Below are 20,354 nucleotides of genomic sequence, written 5' to 3' on the forward strand. Positions count from 1 at the left end.
AAGAATCCCAGATTTTAAATCTGCTGGCAGGAAGTTTTTATTCTCAACAATAGCCTCTTTTAACATCAGCTGAAAGTTTCTTTTGGGAGAAGGAAGGATTAAGCTGAACATCTGTAGCACTCTAAGGAAGCAAAGTCAGCCCAAGGGGTAACAATTGCTTGATTTTTTCATGTCCATGTTTTAACATGAAATCCAGAAATCAAGGACACTTGGACAAAAGAAAGGGAAAGGAGCAAACACACAAGGGAAGGTGTGCAGTTTGCAGCCTGGGTGAAGAACAAACAGTGCCTGCCACTCTCTTGGGATTCCCAAAGCAGCTGTGGAAAACTCCACTGGGATTGCTCTGAGGATACCACAGCAATGACCAGGATGATGTTTAAATCCAGAATCCTTCTGTTTAGGCTAAAATTTCTCAACCACGTAACAGAGCACAGCCAGTTGTACACAATGTTACCACATGTAAAAGTGTTGAGGTTACTCTCTGCTCTTTCAGTTTCTTTCACTCTGCTGCAGCTACAAAGTTTAATTTTGCATAAACAGAACCTCTCCACCACCCCCAACTTGTGGTTTAACAGGAAATGTACCAAAGGGTGCATTTAAAAAATACCTGATTAACCATTTTGAAGAATCATTGACAAGACTGAACTGCTTGATCTGAGTGAAGCAGCCCCACAAATGCAAAGGGCTGTGGAAGGAGTTTGGGTCACCTGTAAACGGAGACTGCACCTTTTGGGAGCTGGAAGGAGCCCGGGCCAGGTGTTGCTGTCTGTGCTCACGCTCTCTTGAAGAGCCCATGGAATGTCACGGGAATGTTCACCTCCACCTCAGCCCTGGCCACCTCGCTCATGTCTTTGGCGTTGAGGATGAGGAGGAAGGCGGGCTTGGGCCCCGCCCCCGGGCTGATCACGATGCTCAGCACCACCCCTGCAAGGTGAGAACACGCTGGGTGTGGCCCACGTGGGTGTGGGCTGTGTCTGACCCCGGCTGGACAAGGCGAGAGCAGCCCTGGCACTCGGGGCACCAGAAGTCCCGGGAGTGTCACCCATGCTGAGGGACAGGGGCAGGGACACAGCGCAGGCTGCCCAGGGAAGCTGTCCTGCCCCAGCCCTGCAAGTGTCCAAGGCCAGGTTCAAGGCTTGGAGCAACCTGGGACAGTGGATGGTGTCCATGCCCAGGGCAGGGGGTGGAACAGGATGAGTTTTAAGGTCCCTCCCAACCCAAACATTTTATTACTTTAGTTTTAGTTTTCCTGTATTTCCTCAGAAATTTCCCCCCAATGTTCACACCTGTCCCATCTCAGCCCTGCAGCCAGCCTGGCACAGCCCTTCCCAATCCCAGTCCCAATCCCAATCCCAGTCCCAATCCCAATCCAAATGCCACCACCCCCAGCATTACCATCATCTTCCTCCAGTGCATCCGGGTGGGAAACGAAGATCGGCTCCGATGGGTACGCATCCGGCTCCTGCCACACCCAGGTCTCCTTGGTTTTCACGTTCAGCTTGCACAGCTAAAGGTGGGGACAGGACACAACCACAGAGCTCAGAAATGCTCCTTTTTGTCCCCAGATTGAAGCCATCCCCTGTTGGTTGATAGTTACCCTGTCTGGGACAAAGTGGTTCAGCCCCAGTCCGTAGGTGTACGTGTACGGCTTCCCTCCGTACTTCCTGTAGTTGATCTGGGGGAATTCAAAGGCTACAAGGAAAAAGAAATGTGTATAAATGCTGAGGGTTAGGGGGACATGGGGTGCAGGCAGCACGTGGCTGCTGTGACCTGGGGGAGCTGGGCTGCCATCATACCGTGACGTGGCCCTGAGAAAATCACCTCTGGCTCCAGCCAGATGGTCTCATCACTGCGCAGCGTCGCTGTGGCTGTCGTGTAGGGCAGGGTGACCAGGTTCTTCCCTGTGTCAGCCTGTGACAAAGAGAAATAAACACCCAAGGGATTGGAGAAAAGGTTTGGATTATTTGCACAGAGCTGTAGCAAACAGCACTGAACAGGGAAGGCAGCGACGTGTGGCAGAGCCTCAGGAGCGGCAGGAGGCGACTGCTGCCCTGTGCTTGGCAGTGCTGCAAGAACTGTCCTGTTCCTCAGCCTAAACACAGCTTCCCTCCCTGCTGGAGGCATTCTGAGGTTTCATTAAGCTCTGCCACGTGGGCTTGCACGTCTCACTTGATCCACAGCCCAGTGAGCTCCGTGAGAGGCTCTGCTGACCGGTCCCCTGCAGCCCTTGGCCCACCCAGCAGCCACCACGAGCAGGGTCAGGGAAAGGAACCCAGCAGCTGCCAGCCAGAGAGCTCTGTCTGTGCCAGGCTGGCAGCTCCAGGGACCTCACACCGAGGGCTGGAGGATTTAACCACACATGCTTGGGCTATGGCTGCTCCCTTCTGTGCTGTGAGCAGATCCAGTATTAACTGCTGCCCCACAGGCTCTGCAATGATTGGTAACACGTGGAGTCATCAAAGAGTTTGGCTTGGAAGGGACCTTAAAGCTCAGCTCATTTTCCTCACCATGGGCAGGGACACCTTCTAATACCAGTTACTCAGAGCTCCATCCAGCCCAACCTTGGACACTTCCAGGGATGGGGCAGCCACAACCTCTCTTGGCAGCCGTATAAATAAACTAGAAAAACATTGATCAGCTAAAGAAAATACAAAGTTTCTCTGAAAGCCCATACTTAAAGTTTGCCCTCTTAATGAAAAGGCTGAATTTGAAGTAAGTGGGGCAGGAGGCCTGGCAGGAGGGGAGCAGCCTCCAGTACCTTGTCGATGCTCAGGGGCAGGACGTATCTGCGGGCCTCGGGCTGCGGCGCCTTCTCCGCCTGCCGCTTCACCTCGTCCCAGTTGGCCCGAAGGTTGGCCAGGTACAGGTAGTTGTAGACAAACTCAAACCTGCACCAAACAGCACCACAGAGACAAACACAGCTGGGCTTTGCAAGTGTGGGGGAAGTGTAGGTGGTTTTTGCCTAAAATTCATAGAAGCATAGAATGGTTTGGGTTGGGAGGGGCCTTAAAGTTTATCTTCTCCCAAGCCCTGCCATGGACAGGAACACCTTCCACTGTCCCAGGGTGCTCCAAGCCCTGTCCAACCTGGCCTTGGACACTGCCAGGAATGGGGCAAAACAGAGTGACAGAAGCCCCAGTCCAGCTCCTCAGCAGAGCTGAGCTGTGTGTGCACCACAGCCCCTGTCAGGAAAAGCCAGCAACTGCTGGTGTTCAGCACAGGCACAGGAAGGGGCTTGGAGCAACCTTGCTCATGCTAGAGGGTGGAACAAGATGAGTTTTATGGTCCCTTCCAACCCAAAGCAGTCTGGAATTCTATGATTCTATGCCAGGATCAGCTCAGCTCAGGATGTCCTGGGTATGCAGCCAACACAGGGCTGAGCTTCATCATTTCAGTGCCACATTTCTGTGTTTACATGAAGAGCAGCATCCAAGCCTCATACACACCCTGCTCATTGCAGCCCCAGGAGCCAGAATAGCATCAACCCTTCACCAGTCACTAACATTTCTTAAAGATAAAAGTAAATAAGAGATAAAAATATTTTTTTCCTGGAAAATGAGTGTCAAGCAGGTTCCCTGCACCTCTGGAGAGCTCAATGCTGTATAGTCTACATGTCACCACGTGTTAGATATTGAATGGGTTGGTGGAAGTGCCAGAGGCCCCAGCAGGGATGTGCCAGGGCAGGGAGGGGCGTGTGTGGTGCAAGGGGCAGTTGTGGTGCCCAGGCACCCTTGGCCTCACCCCTTCCAGGTGCACAGGTCCACGATCAGGAACCCGTTGTCCTCGTAGGTGTTGATGTGGTGGAAGAGGTTGAAGGCCGAGGTGCGGTACTTGAGGTTGAGGAGCCTGCCTTTCTTCTTCTCTGCCACGTGCAGCCACACCTGCAAACCACACAGCAGCTGGGCTTAGGCCCAGGGAAATGAAGGTGAAGCCAAGGGACCTCCCGAGCTAGGTCTGGCTGCCCGGTCCAGCCCAGTTTGGGATGACCCCATGCTTACCCCCATGGTCTCGTTGGACTCGAAGCAGTCCATGTAGTTGGCTCCCCAAAGGCTCCAGGAGGAGAGGAACTTGAGGAGGTTGATTTTCACTGGTGTCTCCACAAACACAATGTAGTTTGGGGTCAGCCCAAAGCTGTTGGGAAAGGCAGGGGAGCACATCAGGCTCACTGGGGTCAGTTTGGACAAAAACCATGGATCTGCTTATCTTAAGCACATGGATCATCGCTCAAAATGACCCTGATTTTGGTCAATCACCTGATTTTCATTGCTGATGACATATGAAAACTAGTCCCTGGTTCCAGCTGACCTGCTGACCCCATGGAATTTTACCTGTGGACATAGGAGGGCTTAAACCTGTCACTGCAGGGGAACTGCACCACCACCTCCGACTTGTTCATGGGGTCTTCCTTGTCTGGAATGGGACAGGTGAGAGGTTATGGAGGTCTCACCCACACCTGGGCTGCACCTACAGCATCTACCCAGCAAATTCCTGCCTTTAACACAAAATACATCATTTAGAAGCCACCTGGAAGTGACTTAAATACAATCTCAAAAAAAAAATTAAAGGAGCTTAGAAAAAGCCTAACTTGATAACAAAGTTCATTTAAAGGATAAAGAAATGATTCATAATGGAAAAGTTTCCCAGCTGACTCAGAGGTGGCATTGACTGACCTGCCTGCAGAGGAGGAATCCGGATGATGTTGTAGGCCAGGGAAAAGTTTTTCCCAAAGCAGTTGCCAATGTTGTAAACAGTGCCATCATTCTCAATGTGGGGATGAGCTGTTGCCCCATTGACAGACACATATTTACAGAGATCCACCTGGAGAGCAGCAGGGACAGAGTCAGGAGTAAGGTGGGAAGGCACAAGCTCTGCAGAGTGTTGTGACTCAATACATCCTTGCTCTGCCTGTGGAAAGTTCCTCTCAAAGTCTGCAATTGAGCTCTAGTTTGCAAACTCCAACCCTAATTTGAAGATGCTCCAGGGGCTGGAGCCCCTCTGCTATGGGAGAGCTGAGGGTGTTCAGCCTGGAGAGGAGAATGTTCAGGGGGACCCTTCCAGTGCCTAAAGGGACTCCAGGAGAGCTGGAGAGGGACTGGGGACAAGTGATGGAGGGACAGGAGGGCAGAGTTAGATGGGATATTGGGAAGAATATCTGTGAAGGTGGGCAGGCCCTGGCACAGGTGCCCAGAGTAGCTGGGGCTGCCCCTGGATCCATGGCAGTGCCCAATGCCAGGTTGGACACTTGGGGACAGTGGGAGGTGTCCCTGCCATGGCAGGGGTGGCACTGGGTGGGCTCTAAGATCCCTGCCAACCCAACCCATTCTGTGACTCTATGATTTTCATTTTAGTTTTCCTTTTCCACACCTCTATCTGCTCAGGACAAAGACCCACCTGCTTGATGGTCTCCAGGGTGTCTGGGTTAATCCTGGTGATGAAGTTGGTCTCAGTACAGGCATAGTAATCCTCACCCACAGGGTAGACATTCACCAGGGCATTATCCGTCACCTCCACACCTTTGAAGTAGGAGAAAAACCTGAGCAGAGAAAACCAACAGGCAGTCAGGGGCTCCTGGGAGGCAGAAACTCCATAGAACATCCCAGCAGTGTGTGCACCACCCGAGGTACCTGGAGAAGATGTTCTTGCAGGGGTCTGGGTAGGCGTAGGTGCCAAACTCCGTTATCACAATCCTCTTCTCCGTCATGGCTCGCACGTAGGCGTCAGTCCGGACAAACCTGGGGGGCCAGGAGGGGAAATTCTGTTACAGGGGACACCAGGCTGTGCAATTAATACAAATATTCCTTTGATGAACCTCCTGAGAGCTCTGGCACAACCTCACATCATTGCATCTGGAGCTCTCCACAACCTCACGTTGCATCTGGAGCTCTCCACAACCTCACATTGCATCTGGAGCTGGGTTTAATGATATCACTGCTAGAGCTCTTCCAAGAACCACATGGACTCAAAATAACCAGGATCTCCCACAGGCACAGCCTGTTCCCAGCATTTCAGACAAGCAAATGCTTCCTTATTTATTCCTTTTGCTTGGAAAACTGGCACGTACCTCCGGTGGTAGGTGACGTGCCCCTCCTTGAAGTCGAACTTGTGCAGCAATGCCTGGCCATCAAAGAGGTGGTAGAAGGGCTCTGAGCCCACCTCAAACAAGCCAGGACCACATCTCAGAAGGCTTCCTCTCAGCCAGGTGGGAATCCTGCCTGTGGGAGACCCAGCGTTGGGATGGGCACGGCAAATCAGACCAAGCAATTTTTATTACGACAGCAAGAAAATCAAAATTTCATTTTCTAATTAAACTTAGTGTTGAAACACACATGAGCTCAGCAAGCTCTGATTTCTTCACACCTGCTGTGGACCAAGACATTCAGTCTTGTCTAAAGAGCTCCCCACCCAATCTGACCTTTCTCTACCCCAAATCACCAGCCCTGTGAGCTCCTCCACATCCAGCCTTGCAAAGCCCTGGAAGCCCCTGAGCAAAGGAGAGCAGGAGGAGATGAGGCCCCAGACCAACCTGTGACGTGGGCAGTCACTGGAGAGGACAGCTCCTCCACTGTCTCAAAGAGCTTCTTGTAGCCTCCAGCAGGATGCTCCACCCTGGAAGGGCACAGCCAGGTGAGCCCAGAGCAGGGGCACAGCTGGGAGCCCCCCAGGGAGGGATGGATCTTTCTGCACTGAATGATCCATGGCTTGCAAAGAACTTGAGGGAGGAAGGAGAAGCACCTTTCCATGGGGAAAGGCTCTCAGGCTCCAAACAGCTGCTGAGAACTGTCCTGAGCATGAGGAGGGGCAGGGACACCAAGGGGACAGCCCATACTGCAGCCCAACAAACCAGGACACCCAAATCACCAGAAAAGCAAAATCCAGCTTGTATCTCCCAGCTCCTGGAAAAGCCTTTTTTTTTCTTCTTTTTTTCTTTTTTGCCTTTTTTTTTTCTTTTCTGAAGCAAAGAATTATTTGTTGAGTTCCAATTTTATCTGCTGCAAAGCCCATGAAAACACACCAGGCACTGGCTGGTGAACTCTGCCCAGAGCAGCTGTGGCTGCCCCTGGATCCCTGGCAGTGCCCAAGGCCAGGCTGGACAGGGCTTGGAGCACCTGGAACAGTGGAAGGTGGCTCTGTCCATGCCAGGGTGGCACTGGGTGGGCTTTAAGGTCAATTCCAACCCAAACCATTCCAGGATTCCATTTTTCTACTCCAAATTCTGGTCAATCCTTTGGAACCTGGAGGTGAGCCTGTTCCCCAGACCAGAACCACACCTTGGCGTGGGATTTGAGATGGAGACATGGAGACCTCCCCACCTCTCCTCCCCTCCAAACCCTGCTGCCCCCCAGCCCCAGGGTTTGTGCTCCACATGGGATGTGCTCCCACAGAGAGGAGCCTCAGGAATACTCACTGGCTGTACATCCTCCCTGATCCTCCCCGAGCCTCCGGAGCCAAGCAGGGAGCCAGAGCAGTGCTGGGTATTTATGGGGTGCTGAGCCCTGCCCAGGGCAGCCCCATCCCAAAACAGCCCCCACCAATGAGAGCACCCCGGGAACAGAGCCGGCTTTCAGCTCCAAAATCCTCCTCGGGCTTTGGGAGCTTTTGTCCTGCTGTTCACACAAAAAGGGGCTTTCACTGTTTTTCTGAGACCTAAATTCTTCCCAAGCAGAAGTGATTACAAAGAAAAAAGGCCAGGGAGGAGTGGGACGGAGCGCTGGAGCCGTGCCGGGAGCTGGCAGCGGCACCCGGCTCTGCAGGGACCATCCCAGCCCCTCCAGGGCCTTCCCAGGAGTGTGTGACTGACACCAGAGACACCAGGAGAGGAGAAAATGCCAGAGACCAACACCAAGGAATCTCCTGAGCTGGAAGGGCCCACAGGGATCAGTGATCCAGGCCCTGGCCCTGCACAGACACCCCAACAGTCCCATCTCTGAGCCCTGTCCAAAGGCTCCTGGAGCTGCTCTGGCAGCCTCGGGGCCATGTCCATTCCCTGGGGAGCCTGGGCAGTGCCCAGCACCCTCTGGGGGAAAGACCTTCCCCAAAATCCAACCTAAACCTCCCCTGACCCAGCTTCAGCCGTTCCCTCGGTCCTGTCACAGGGAGCAGAAATTGGAGCTGTCCCTCAGGCCCTTGGGGTCTCCTTCAGTCTCCCCCAGACTCATCATTAGGAACCACCTGTATTAAGAGTGGTTTATTTTTTAATTCATTCATGAAAACAACAGTGCTGTAAGGAGCAATTTCAAAGATTAACAAGGTCCCAGTTTCCTGCTGTCCCCTCACAGGCAGAGGATGAAGGTGTTTTATCACCACATTCAGGTGCTTGGAAACGGCTCCAGGGACCCAAACTGGGGTGCAGGGACAGGAACAGACATTAAACATTGCCACTACCATAGCACGTGAGGGTTGGCTCTTTCCCTGGGGTTTTGCTTGCTCCCTCTTTCAAGGTGTTTCCACTTGGACAAGGGCTCATTTCAGGTTCTTCACAGAAAAACAGGATGCTGCACTGAGATCCTGATTAAAGCCTCCCATTAACCCTTTCCATTGAAGAACCATAATTATACTTTCTCTATTTATTCCCATTTTGGCTAAGTTCTGTCAAAACCTTAGAAGGGAACATTAAATAACCTGGATCAAGAACTGGGAGTAATGAGGGCAGGCCTTTGAAAGCCAAATCCTGGAAATGTGAGCTTCTCACCTAATAAGTTACTTAACTGGAACACTACATAAACAAAGCATTTATGCAACATAGAACAGGGTAGGAAGCAAGTTCAGGCAGGTGCTGAGTGCTGGAGGTTGGTTACAGATGTTCCAGGGGAGGAACAGCTGCCCCTGCCCTGAAAGCACAGTTACCCTCAGGACATTAAGGCATTGTTAATACAGGGTAAAATGAGGCTAATTTGGGTTTCTCATTTACAAAATCTTTCCAAAAAAAAGAGAAAAATGGTATTTTTTGGGGAGAGAACTGACAGGCTCAGGATCACAGATGTACCAAGGAATTCCTGGCTATGAGGGTGGGCAGGCCCTGGCACAGGTGCCCAGAGCAGCCCCTGGATCCCTGGCAGTGCCCAAGGCCAGGCTGGAGCACCTGTGGGACACTGGGAGGTGTCCCTGCCATGGCAGGGGTGGCACTGGGTAGGATTTAAGGTCCCTCCCAACCTAAACCAATCTGGGATCTCAGAGCCAGGCAGTAGATTAATTATTATTAATTTTACTTTCCTAAAAGTATTCCTGCAGATTTCAGCTCCTGTGGGGGAACCTTTATCTTACCATAATTATTAAGTAAATCCCTAACTCTGGGGAAAAAAATGGCAAATCAGTATATTCTGTTCTCACTTCATGGATCATCCATCACCCCTATTTTGAGAATCACACCAAAAGATCCAAAATGAAAATGCAGAAATACACTTCAAGTCTTTTAATATAAATAAATATCAAAAAGCTGCTGAGGGTTTTACAGGTGATATGAACAGGAGCATTTATGGAGTGAGATAATCATTTATTTATGGTGAACTGGCTCTCCTGGTCCTGAACTCATAGAAGCTCCTTTGTTTAAAGACAAACATTTTGAGAGTAGAAAAGGCACTTAGTCACAACACACACATGTAAAAACTACAATAAATGGCACAAATTCCTGGTAGACATTTAAAGGTTATAACAAGAGGCACGTCATTAGTTTCCCATTAAAAAAAAATATATAAATTTTTGGTTAACAACAGCTTTATGTGTATTTTTACATTTTCCTACTCCAATATATTGTAATAATTTGTAAACAGATAAATATTTTTCTTTTAGAAGTCATTCCAAAGTATCTGCACCAAAAAAAGGTATTTTGGCACCTTCCAGCACAGTGTCCATGTAAACATTTCCTCCTTCCACAGCACAGCCAGCACCAAACTCCTGCAGAATTCCTTTGGTGAACCCCTCAGACTTCCAGCAGGGAGAGGTGGCTCAGGAGTGCAGAAATCAGTACCTGAGGCTGCGGAATTTGGGTTTCCTGAGGCTCAGCATGGGCTGCTTGAGGGTGGGTTTGTTCTCCAGGAGCTGCGCTTCCGACTCCGTCCTTGGGAACCTGCTCCCGTAGATCTGGGGATATTCCTTCTGGAACTGCAGCACACACAGGCACCCAGGATGAGAAAATCCCAGAGAAAACCCCACAACAACTCCAGCTGTGCCACAGAACACTCTGTGCCTGCAGAGCTGCCTTCCAGGAATTCCCTGGATAAACTCTTTTACCCAACAGGGAGCCAAGGGTTCTTCCAGGGAAGCTTACCACGGATTCCAAGGAAATGAAAACACCTGGAATCAGAGCAGTGATTTGGACATTGTGCCTGTTTCCCTTGCAAGGCCTCAGGAAGGGATCAAAAACTGTAAATACACCTGAACATGGGCCAAACCTTTCCACTGATGGATCCAAACCACCTTCGTAACTTCTGGCGTTGACACAATTGGGACCAAACCCTCTAGAAATGCCATGAATCTGGCTTTTCCCAAGAATTCCCAACTTTTCCCATCAAGCAGAATGTGTGCAGCAGGCCCAGGGCAGTGCCCATCCCTGTGCTGGCACTGCTGAGGCACCTCCAGTACTGGGACCATTTATCAACTGTACCTAGCCATTCTTCTTTAGATTCAGAAGTTTTGATGAACCCAACCAGACTCACTTTTAGAGGCCCAGAAAGTTTCCACAACACACATGAAGTCAGAGCTGCAGGAGGGGCACCAAAGCCAAGTGTGGCTGTCCTGAAAAGCTGCTTGTTCAAAGGGGAGTCACAAGACTCGCTTAGGAGATTGCAGGACAAGTACAAAACTATTCCATTGGGCAGGAAGACTTGCCAAAAGAAAGAAAAACCCTCCAGGATTAAATCCTGCCAGGACTGCTGTGTTTTAGCCTTACTATTAGGCAAGTTGTTGGTAGGCCAGAGAAGTGCAAGATAATCTTGAGCACTGTAAATGTTACAAAACACAAAGCCAAGGCCATCAAAAGAATGTTTCAGGATTCTCAACAGAGTTTTGCCTCTTAAAGCCAAAAATTATTGCTTTTAACCCCTACTGAATTTAACCCCACCTCTGGCATGTTCATGGTGACTTGGATGGCCAGTGCAGCACAGGAATCCAGGCTGCAATTCCACAGGAATCCCTGAATGGAGAGCAGGCTCTCCAGCAGAATCATTTGTCCTGGTTTTACACCATTGTTTGAACACCACTGCTGCCAGTCAAAGGCTGCATTATTATGGACTGGTTTGGATTGGAAGGGACCTGAAATCCCACCCAGTGCCACCCCTGCCATGGCAGGGACACCTCCCACTGTCCCAGGCTGCTCCCAGCCCCAGTGTCCAGCCATGGATCCAGGGGCAGCCACAGCTGCTCTGGGCACCTGTGCCAGGGCCTGCCCACCCTCCCAGGAACAATTCCCAATTTCCCAATGTCCCATCCAGCCCTGCCCTCTGGCACTGGCAGCCATTCCCTGTGTCCTGTCCCTCCAGGCCTTGTCCCCAGTCCCTCTCAGCTCTCCTGGAGCCCCTCCAGGCCCTGCCAGGGGCTCTGAGCTCTGCCTGGATCCTTCTCCTCTCCAGGGGAGCACCCCCAGGTGTCCCAGCCTGGCTCCAGAGGATGCAGCATTAAAAACCATCTTTAAAATCCCAGCAGAGCACATGAAGCACTCGACAGCTCCTGAGCACAAACATTTCTCAGCACATTCTGCTCCTCTCCTGCCCCAGGCTCTGGTGCCTGAGCCCTTCCGTCACAAAGGCACTGCGCAAGCAAATGAAATAACCTCACCTGTTTTAACTTTTTCTTTTTCTCCTTCACAGAGAGGTTTTTATCCTTGATGATGTTCTCCAGGAGCTCTGCCACTGCAGCCTGTGAGGTGGAGACCTTTTGTTCTTCAAACTCCTGAGGAGTGATTTGTTTGCAGTAGGAATACGTTGGCAGGATGGCGCAAATTTCTTCTTTTTCCTGTTTGCACTGGAAGAAAAAAGGGCTCTGCATGCACTCAACTGATTCTGTACTGTTGGAGTAAGTACCTAATAACCACCCACACCCACTCACAAGCTGCAAAACATTATAATTAATAGCCACACATTCAAAATGTCCTCGGTTTATTTGCATTTTCCCAACTTCAGAAGAAGCAATTAACAAATGAACCTGCACTGCTCTCACGGCACCAACCTGAGCCTTCTTCATGTACTCGAGGTGATCCTGCACAGCAACCTGCAGGTAAGCTGGGACCTGCAGGATTTCCTGCTGATGGTCCATCAGGAAGGAGAGCAGGCGTGTGGAGAGCAGCTCATCCAGGTCTTCCTCCTCTGCACAGCGCAGGACACAGCGGGAAAATGTCTGGATCAGCTGGAAAAGTTCAGCACAGCTGCAGTGGAGAGAGCTGGGGGATTTATTTCCCTCCTCTCCACTCTACAGTGGCTCAAATCCCCCAGTACCAACTTCCAAGTATGGTCACACAAGGAGGAAAAGTCATCAGCTGAATTAAAGTAATTTCTTTGGAATTGAACAGCACTTTCAATTAAAAATACATATTGTAAAAGGTACTAGCAGAAAAAGGCTTACCCTATAGAAAACTGAACATCTTCACAGGACTGTAGAATAAGTTCCTAGAATGGTTTGGGTTGGAGCAGGGACAGCTCCCACTGTCCCAGGTGCTCCCAGCCCTGTCCAGCCTGGCCTTGGGCACTGCCAGGGATCCAGGGGCAGCCACAGCTGCGCTGGGCACCTGTGCCAGGCCTGCCCACCCTCTGAATTAAGAATTTCTTCCTACTTCTAATCCAAACCTAAATCTTCAATTGGTCATCTTGAGACAAGTGAGGTGATTAAAACCTGCAGAGCCAACCCAGTGCAGACCAGGTTTAAACTGGAGCGAGATGGGCTTTAAGGTCCCTCCCAAACCAAACCAGCCAGGGATTCTGAACAGCAGCAGGGTGGGAAATCAGGCTGAGGAATCATCTGCATTCCTCTAAGAAGAGTTTTTCCTGCCCTTACCAGGGACCTGGTGCCCATGGCATCGTGCAGCCGTGGCATGTCCACGTTGCCACTGATCCTGTTCATCATCCTCAGCAGCAGCTGCAGCTTCCTGCGCCTCGGCGGCGGCAGCAGCAGGCAGCAGATCTGCAGGGCCTCCACTGCAATTCTCTCCAGGTGAGGCTGCAGGAGATCTACAAGTTAACCACAAAGACAGCTGGCATTAAGATTGGAACCAGCTTCCAGCATGTTTCTACCTCAGTATCACAGATTTCTTATTTTTCAGTGTGATTATTTATGTTCCAGAGAAATCAGCTGTAACACAGAGGAGAGTGTACAGGCCTTTGTTTGTGTGGTCATCTTCAACTTCCTTCATTATGGTGCAATGAGGACCACAATACAATTAAGGAATGACACTAATTATTCCCAGAAAATACAGATTTACAGAACAGAAAAAGACATTCTCAACAGGCAGGTGTGTGCAGATTCCTTGCCCCCATCACTCACCTGAGCAGAAAGGGCAATCACTGACACATCGAGCTCATACTCCAGATACTACACACAGTTAGCAGAGCTACAGCAGCTTAAACAATTTAGCCAGCAGATTTCCTTTAAAACCCCACAAACCCATGCTCTGTGCCTATCCTAGCAAGAGTGGCAGAGGTGAGGGAAGCAGGGATTAGTGAGGCCACACAACGAGGCAGAACAGCATGCTGCAGAGAGCCCTTACTTGTGCCAGCCAGCACACAAGGGGAGGGGAGGGCAGAGCCTTCTGCCAGCTCTGTGCTGCTCCTGCAGAGTCTCTTTTGGACGCTGATGGCCACAGAGGGGCTGGCTGTGCCCTGCCCCCGGGGCTGAGGCTGCACTGTGATCTCTGCACTGGGTCTGTTGATGGCACTGCAGCTCCTGGAGCTCCTCCTGCCCAGCAGGCTCGGGGCTGCCCGGGGCCCGTGGCTGCCACCCCACAGCTCCTCAGCCCAGGGACACAGGCCAGGCCCTCTGCTGAGGCCCTGGGCTGGGCCTGAGCTACCCCAGGCCAGCTCCTCCACTGAGGTCCCTCTGTGCTCCTCCAGCAGCTCTGCACTCCTCCTGGTGGTGCTCACACCTCCGCCTTTATCACACACACTTGAAGCAGCAGCTCCAATTCTCTCCAAGGAGTAACACCTTGTCCTAAACGCTCCAGGTGGCTCTTGGGCATTCCTGAATCCTGCAAGATTCTGGCAGCTCCCTCCTATCAGGCTCCCAGCACTCCCTTGCTGGCGTGGCAGTTTGTGCTGCTGCCATTTCTTTCCGTGCTGGTTTTGGGCTCTCAGCTCCTCTGAGGAAAACCTCCTGGAAGCTTCTCCTTTCTCCTTCTTGTCAGACTCTTTGAGGAGCAGGCTTAGGAGAAGACACTCAGTGGACTTGAAAGAGTTCAAGTGAGGAGGTTTTGAAGGCTGAGGGTCACATTTCTCCTCTTGGACAGAACGTTTTCCACTGCCCAGATCAGGAATTTGGATGTAGCCACACAAAACTATCAGGAAATGAAAGAGATGTTAAAGGTGCAAGTGGTGTGAAAATGAATCAGTTCAGAGAGCTGCTAACTGGGCAGACAGACAACAAAGTCAAGATATTATTTAAGATATTAATTAAGAAGGCTTTAGTTCAGTCCCAAGGCAATTTAACAAGGCCATTGCATCCAACATGCAAGAACAAAGACAGGTGACACTGCAGTAGTGAGGAGCAGGCAGAACAAGCACATCTTCTGAAGTTTTTGTTATTGAATATTTAGAATGTGAGCTGAAATAGCAATTTAAATGGGAAATCATGAGGCAGAAGTGCATTTTAATTAACACTAATACAGAATGGAGCAGTGATGATCCTCCTCACACTGGAGCTCCCACACACATCAGGAGGCCGAGCTCTGTTTGAATCACATTTGTCCCCCAGCTGATCTGAACTCAGAGCTGCCCTGACTGTTCCTAAATTCATACATACCTAAGATGTTAACAAAGAGCTCATAGTATTCAAAAGTAAGCAATGGCTCAGGAAGACTGAGAAAATAATCAGCAACTGTTCTGAACACGTCCCGCTCAAAGCCACTGTAGGTGTCTTGGCTCATGTCCTTGTTCCTGGGCCCTGAAAAGGGGGGAAGAAAAGAAATTCACCCCAAAAATCCACAGTCCCACTAGAAAAGAAAATCCTGAAGATCAGCCTAAACTTATTCTTGTTTCACAAGCAAAGAATCCTATCAGCAATCCACAAAGATTGTATTTGGCACAATTTGTCAGCAAAAGCAGTGTAAGAGATTCCAGGCAGCCACTGAAGAGCTGTGCTCAGTTCTGTTCCACACCAAGAAAATAAATAAAGAAAAATTAATTCTGTGGTCTTCGTAGGTTCCTCAGCAAAATTATCACCCACCCTTAGTATGTGCCTTCATTTCCAAAGCACAGTGATCCCACTTCTCCCACAGGGAGCTCAAGCTCCTGGAGCAAAAGGAAGCTCAGCACATGGAAATAAAAGCTCATTATCTCTGGTCTCATTTGAGAGGCACTCATCTAATTAATTTAGAGTTGATTGTTTACAAAGCAAAGAAAATTGATCTCCCCAGTTTAATATGAAGTGTAGGAAATGTTTTGGTTCAGCTAAAAGCCAGAGACCAGAAAAGCAAAGTCCCTTTCACTCCTGAAAAACTGCATTAGAGGAAACCACCCACAGGTTTCTGAACTGAAACATCACAGCTGATTTCACACACACAAATATTCCCCTTTCAACTCTCAAAAGAGGTTTCTGGAACCTGAAAGCTCTTCAGTGACTTACAGTAGGCCAAGCACTTCATGGCTGACAGCACCCAGTGAGGGAGGTCTTCTGAAATCCAAACAGATAAAAGCATCATTCAGACATGAGCCCAAATAATTAACAACTAATAATGGCTCACACGTATTAAATAACACCTAAAGCACAAAAGATTAGATTTAAAATACTGATTTTAAATACTGCTCCACATGTGATTTTGAGAGGATAAAGGGGAATAATTGCAAGCTGAAGGTGGGCAGGGTTAGATGGGATATTGGGGAGGAGTTTTTGGCTGGGATGGGATTCCCAGAGCAGCTGGGGCTGCCCCTGCATCCCTGGCAGTGCCCAGGGCCAGGCTGGACACCCTGGGATATGGGAAGGTGTCCCTGCCATGGCAGGGGTGGGATGGGATTTGAGCTGGGCTGTGATTGGGGAAAAAGTGGAAACAACGGTCTGTGAAACAGATGAATTATTATTTAGAAATAAAGAATTTTTAGGCAAATCTAGGGAAATAAATGTCACCTGCTTTGTCCTGCAGGATCACCACGCCGTGTTTGCTGGTGTTGCTCATGTTGTACATGACAAACTCAGGGATGATCTGGGCTGGCTGCAGAACCTCCTCCAACGAGGGCAGTCCCAAAATGGTTTGCAGACTGGGGAGGAAGAGAGCAAAGATTTGCAAGGGATGAAGGAAAACAAGTTCTTTCCATATCTATTCCAAAACTCTGGGTGAGCTTAAGTGCTGTTTGAGAACTTCTCACTTCCAGGAGGACAACTGGGGACACTTTTCCCTGGGACAAACAGCCACAATCAGCAAGGAAAAGCACCTGAGGTGTTTAAAACATATTTCAGCACCTGATCAGAAATTCCTTAAATGCAGCAACCCAAAGTTAATAAACAGATTAGAAAACCTGTATAAACAACAGGAAAAAATGCAACTTTTCAAAAATTCAAATTCAATTTAAAACACAGTTTTAAGAATTAAAAACAAATGGTGAAAGCTTGCTTGGGCCATTTGCCACTGAAGGAGAAGGTGCTGTGTGTAATTCCTCACTCACTGTATTTGGATGATATTTCTCCATGTTTCTTGCACATATTCCTGGCTTATTTCCCTCCTTTGCAGTGTGCCTTCCTTCTTTTCTTCTGCTACATCAGCTTTTGGTCTTGCTAAGTTTTCCTGAAAATGAGTGGTTTGGACTGTAAGATAAACGAGCTTCTTAAGGCAATTAAAAATTAGAGAAAATCAGAATTAGAAGAACAGGGTATTCTGTGGAGCATTAAATTCCACATGAGCCAGGGGGTAACCTGCAGCCTCAGCAGTGAAATGGGAGCACACAACTAAAAAGAAATGAAAGAAACCCCTGATCAATCCAAAATCAGCAATTTAAAAGGTAAAAACGCCTCAAATCCAGATATATTAATATGTGAATTATTCTCCTTCAGGACTGGGATCTGAATTCAGAATTTATGCACGCCAATCTCAGCTGAATCAAGGGCCACACATGCATTCCATCTTCTCCAAAAAGATGACCAATTAAATTATTTGTGCCTTTTAGTTGTCCCCCAAGAATAAATTAAATTTCAACAAGGCCATACCGTGCAGATCACTTCTAGGACTTCACCTTTCAACCCTCCCAATACTTTAAAATCTCTTAGCAGGGATAATTCTGCACTGAGACAAAACAAAGAAAACCCAAAACAAAATAAAAATCCCTCTCATATAAATTTATTTCTTAATATTTCCGAATTCCTTAAGTCTAAACTATTCTTTCTTAAGGGAAGATGCCACAACAGAGCAGTGTCACTCAATTTTAAAGACTGAAGACAATGCAAGCCAACTGCACTGCTGTGAGGAACAGAAGTTATTACCACAGACTGCAGGAGCTCCTGTTTTTTCAAACCCCTTTTGGATGAGCTGGGCAGTTTAAAAAGTTTTCCTTTGTCTCCAGAGAAGTTTTCCAAGTTCTCCCTTGGTGGGCTTGGTAGAGGTTTGACTGGAGAGGTTGGAGGAAATCTGTAATGAATGGGAGAGATGTTAAATACATTCAGAACTGATCTGTAATCAGATAAATGATTGACAAAACAAAACCTCTGACTCCACACCAGTGTGACTCTGTTAGATTCACTAAAAAAAGGAAAAAAAAAATTTAAGTTTATCATATGATAAATTAGCTTTAGGCTGTTTTTCTTGATGCCAAAGTCAAGCTGAAGGTGTTGGCACAGCCTGAGCCAGAGCTGCTTGGCTCTGTTTCCCACTCAGGCTTTGTGTAAAAGGCCCAAGAGAAGCAAACCCAGCAGGCAGCTCCTACAAAACACCCTGGCTTCACTCCAAAGCACTGGAGTGCAGTTTGTATTCCAGCAAAAACCTCGGATGGACAAAAGCATGGACACACACAGGAGCGAAGCAAAACACTCAGAGGAGAAAACCTATGCTGATAATTAACTTTTTACCTAGGATGTTTAATCCAAAGCAAGCTCTTTTTGCAAATCTTAGCATTTTAAATTGTGAACAATGTGTATTTTATGATTGGCTTTTCGCAAATATTCAAATGAATGTTAAATGTATTGTGTTAGAAAGTTATGCTGCATTAATTCTCTTAAGTGCTGTGTTAAATATAGTTTTAGGTTATAACAAAATGTTAAAATAGAAACTGTGCTGTCTAGGATACTTTTTTAAAGAGAGGACTCGCACTGAGATAGCAGCCACAGGACACCTGAATCCTTCAGAGAAACAGAATTTATTGCCCCATTATCAGAAGAAATGAACTTCTTCCCACCTTGAAGGCATTGTTAGGATTCAGAGGAAGCAGCTGACACTGCCCAGCCAGAATCCTGTGTTTGAATGGAATTTATGCATCATGGATGAGGTGTATGAATATGCAACAGGTTATTACTTTTAAGGGTTAATCCTCTGTTAACGTGGGGCCTTTTTCGGGCTCGTGCTGCCCAGAAAAGGTACCCGGACTGTCCGTAACTCTTTGGTTCTATTGTCTCATATTGTCCTAATTCAAATGGTCCAAATTATTATTACTCTAATTGTGTTACTATTTTTATAACCATTTTATTACTATTAAACTTTTACAATTTTAAACCCAAGCGATTGGCGCTTTTCACAAAATTAAAACTCTCAACCTGCGAGACCACGGGACAACTCCAGCCTCAGTACCTGTACAGGGCACCGTTGTCCTCCAGGTTTTCAGCGCCCCAGCGGCCCTTGATGTCCTCGATGACGTGGTTTTTGAGGAATTTCCGCAGGAGCTGCACCGTCTGCTGCCGGGTGACGTCGGGCCCGAAGCTGCTGTTGCTGCGGAGCACCTGGTGCAGCCAGTCCGCGGCCTCGGCGGCCGTGAAGCAGCTGCCGTGCGAGCGGAGCCGCTGCCGGTGCCGCCGCAGGGGCATCCCGGCCCGGAAGCACCGCGTCACCTCGTTCCACTGCGGGGACACCGAGCGGCACCGCCCATTGCAGCCACCGGCGGCACCCGCGGGGCGCGACGCCCGACATGTCGCGACAGCAGGGCGTCAATATTACCGTGACAGAGGGCGGAGGGGGGGAGGTATCCAGGTACCCCCATTTCGCGAGGGTAAGGGGGTGCCAGGGCACACAATATCGCGACAGAGCGCAGGAGGGTGCCACGGCACCCACATATCGTGGCACGGGGTGTCCCTGCGCACCCAATGTCGCGACAGCGCGCGGGGCATCACGGGGCGCCCCCGTGTGGCGTCCCCGCGCACTCGCACACTGAGAAAACGGACATGGGGCAGAAGGCGCCAGGTAGCCACGTGTCGCGACAGCGAGCAGGGGGTGTCCCTGAGCCCCGTCGCGACAGCAGGTAGGGGGTCCCAGGGCACCCAGGTGTCGCGGCAGCGGGCACGGTACATCCTCAAACGCCCCTCTGTCGTGACAGCAGACCCGAGGGGCAGAGCCACCTCTCGTCCCGCGGCGCTCGCACGGGTGCCACGGGCGCCCCGCTCCCCCCGCAGCAGCCGCGCCCTCGGCTCCCGCCCGGCCCGGTGGTGCCCAGCCCCGCTCGGTGCTCACCAGCCTCGTGGCGCGGTACGGTCCCGGTCCCGGTCCCGGTCCCGGTCCCGGTCCCGGTCCCGGTCCCGGCCCCGCCATGGCGGCCCCTCAGCCGGGGAGAGCTGCGCCCCCTGCCGGCCCCGCCTCGCGCGCAACGGCCGCCGCCGCCGCCCCGCCGTTCGAATCCGCCGGCGGCCGCTGATTGGCTGAGACGGACGCACGCGGCGCGTGACGCCACTGGGCGGGCCGGGATGAGGGGACGCTGAGGCCGCGGGTTCGGATCCCGGCCCGAGCACCTTCAGCGGCGTTAATGAGCCAAATATGATTAACAGTGATTACAGAAATTCATGGAGCCCAGTTCGTTACTTAACAGTCAGTAATGTGCTGGGACAGCTGGCCCCGCCTCATGTCAGAGCTGCTCCTGAGGTGTAGGGCTGGCACTGGGTGGGCTCTGAGGTCCCTTCCAAGCCAAGCCAGGCTGGGATGCTGTGGGATGAGGAGGGCTGGGTGGGAACACCTTCACTTGGGTTTAGTCAGGATTTAATCCCTCTGTGCAATGAAGGTTATTCTGGGTGTGGCCAGTACAGAATTGTCCAGCCTC

General features: G+C 50.1%; 2 protein-coding genes across 3 annotated transcripts; both read right to left on the bottom strand.

Annotated features, from left to right (window-relative positions):
• Positions 1-12: 12 nt before the first annotated feature.
• RPE65 (retinoid isomerohydrolase RPE65) lies at positions 13-7,520 on the bottom strand. Its single transcript, XM_054638260.2, has 14 exons — positions 7,406-7,520; positions 6,524-6,606; positions 6,062-6,212; positions 5,625-5,732; positions 5,392-5,533; positions 4,671-4,818; positions 4,329-4,410; positions 3,999-4,131; positions 3,742-3,881; positions 2,759-2,888; positions 1,797-1,911; positions 1,598-1,692; positions 1,396-1,507; positions 13-924 (listed from the first exon to the last, which is right to left on the bottom strand). The coding sequence occupies exons 1-14, from the start codon at positions 7,414-7,416 to the stop codon at positions 773-775; spliced, it is 1,602 nt and encodes a 533-aa protein (XP_054494235.2). The 5' UTR covers positions 7,417-7,520; the 3' UTR covers positions 13-772.
• Positions 7,521-9,394: 1,874 nt separating this feature from the next.
• On the bottom strand, positions 9,395-19,896 carry DEPDC1 (DEP domain containing 1). 2 transcript variants are annotated; one of them, XM_077182653.1, is made up of 12 exons: positions 19,775-19,896; positions 18,902-19,167; positions 17,605-17,749; positions 16,794-16,912; positions 16,258-16,388; positions 15,760-15,807; positions 14,938-15,078; positions 13,691-14,473; positions 12,982-13,154; positions 12,160-12,336; positions 11,770-11,955; positions 9,395-10,098 (listed from the first exon to the last, which is right to left on the bottom strand). In XM_077182653.1, the coding sequence occupies exons 1-12, from the start codon at positions 19,850-19,852 to the stop codon at positions 9,958-9,960; spliced, it is 2,388 nt and encodes a 795-aa protein (XP_077038768.1). In that variant the 5' UTR covers positions 19,853-19,896; the 3' UTR covers positions 9,395-9,957. The 2 variants fall into 2 exon arrangements, with proteins under 2 accessions (XP_077038768.1, XP_077038769.1); XM_077182654.1 differs by lacking the exon at positions 13,691-14,473 and having other exon boundaries at positions 19,775-19,895.
• Positions 19,897-20,354: the final 458 nt, after the last annotated feature.

Source organism: Agelaius phoeniceus, chromosome 8 (genome assembly GCF_051311805.1).
Source record: "Agelaius phoeniceus isolate bAgePho1 chromosome 8, bAgePho1.hap1, whole genome shotgun sequence".
In the NCBI taxonomy this organism is placed as follows: domain Eukaryota; kingdom Metazoa; phylum Chordata; class Aves; order Passeriformes; family Icteridae; genus Agelaius; species Agelaius phoeniceus.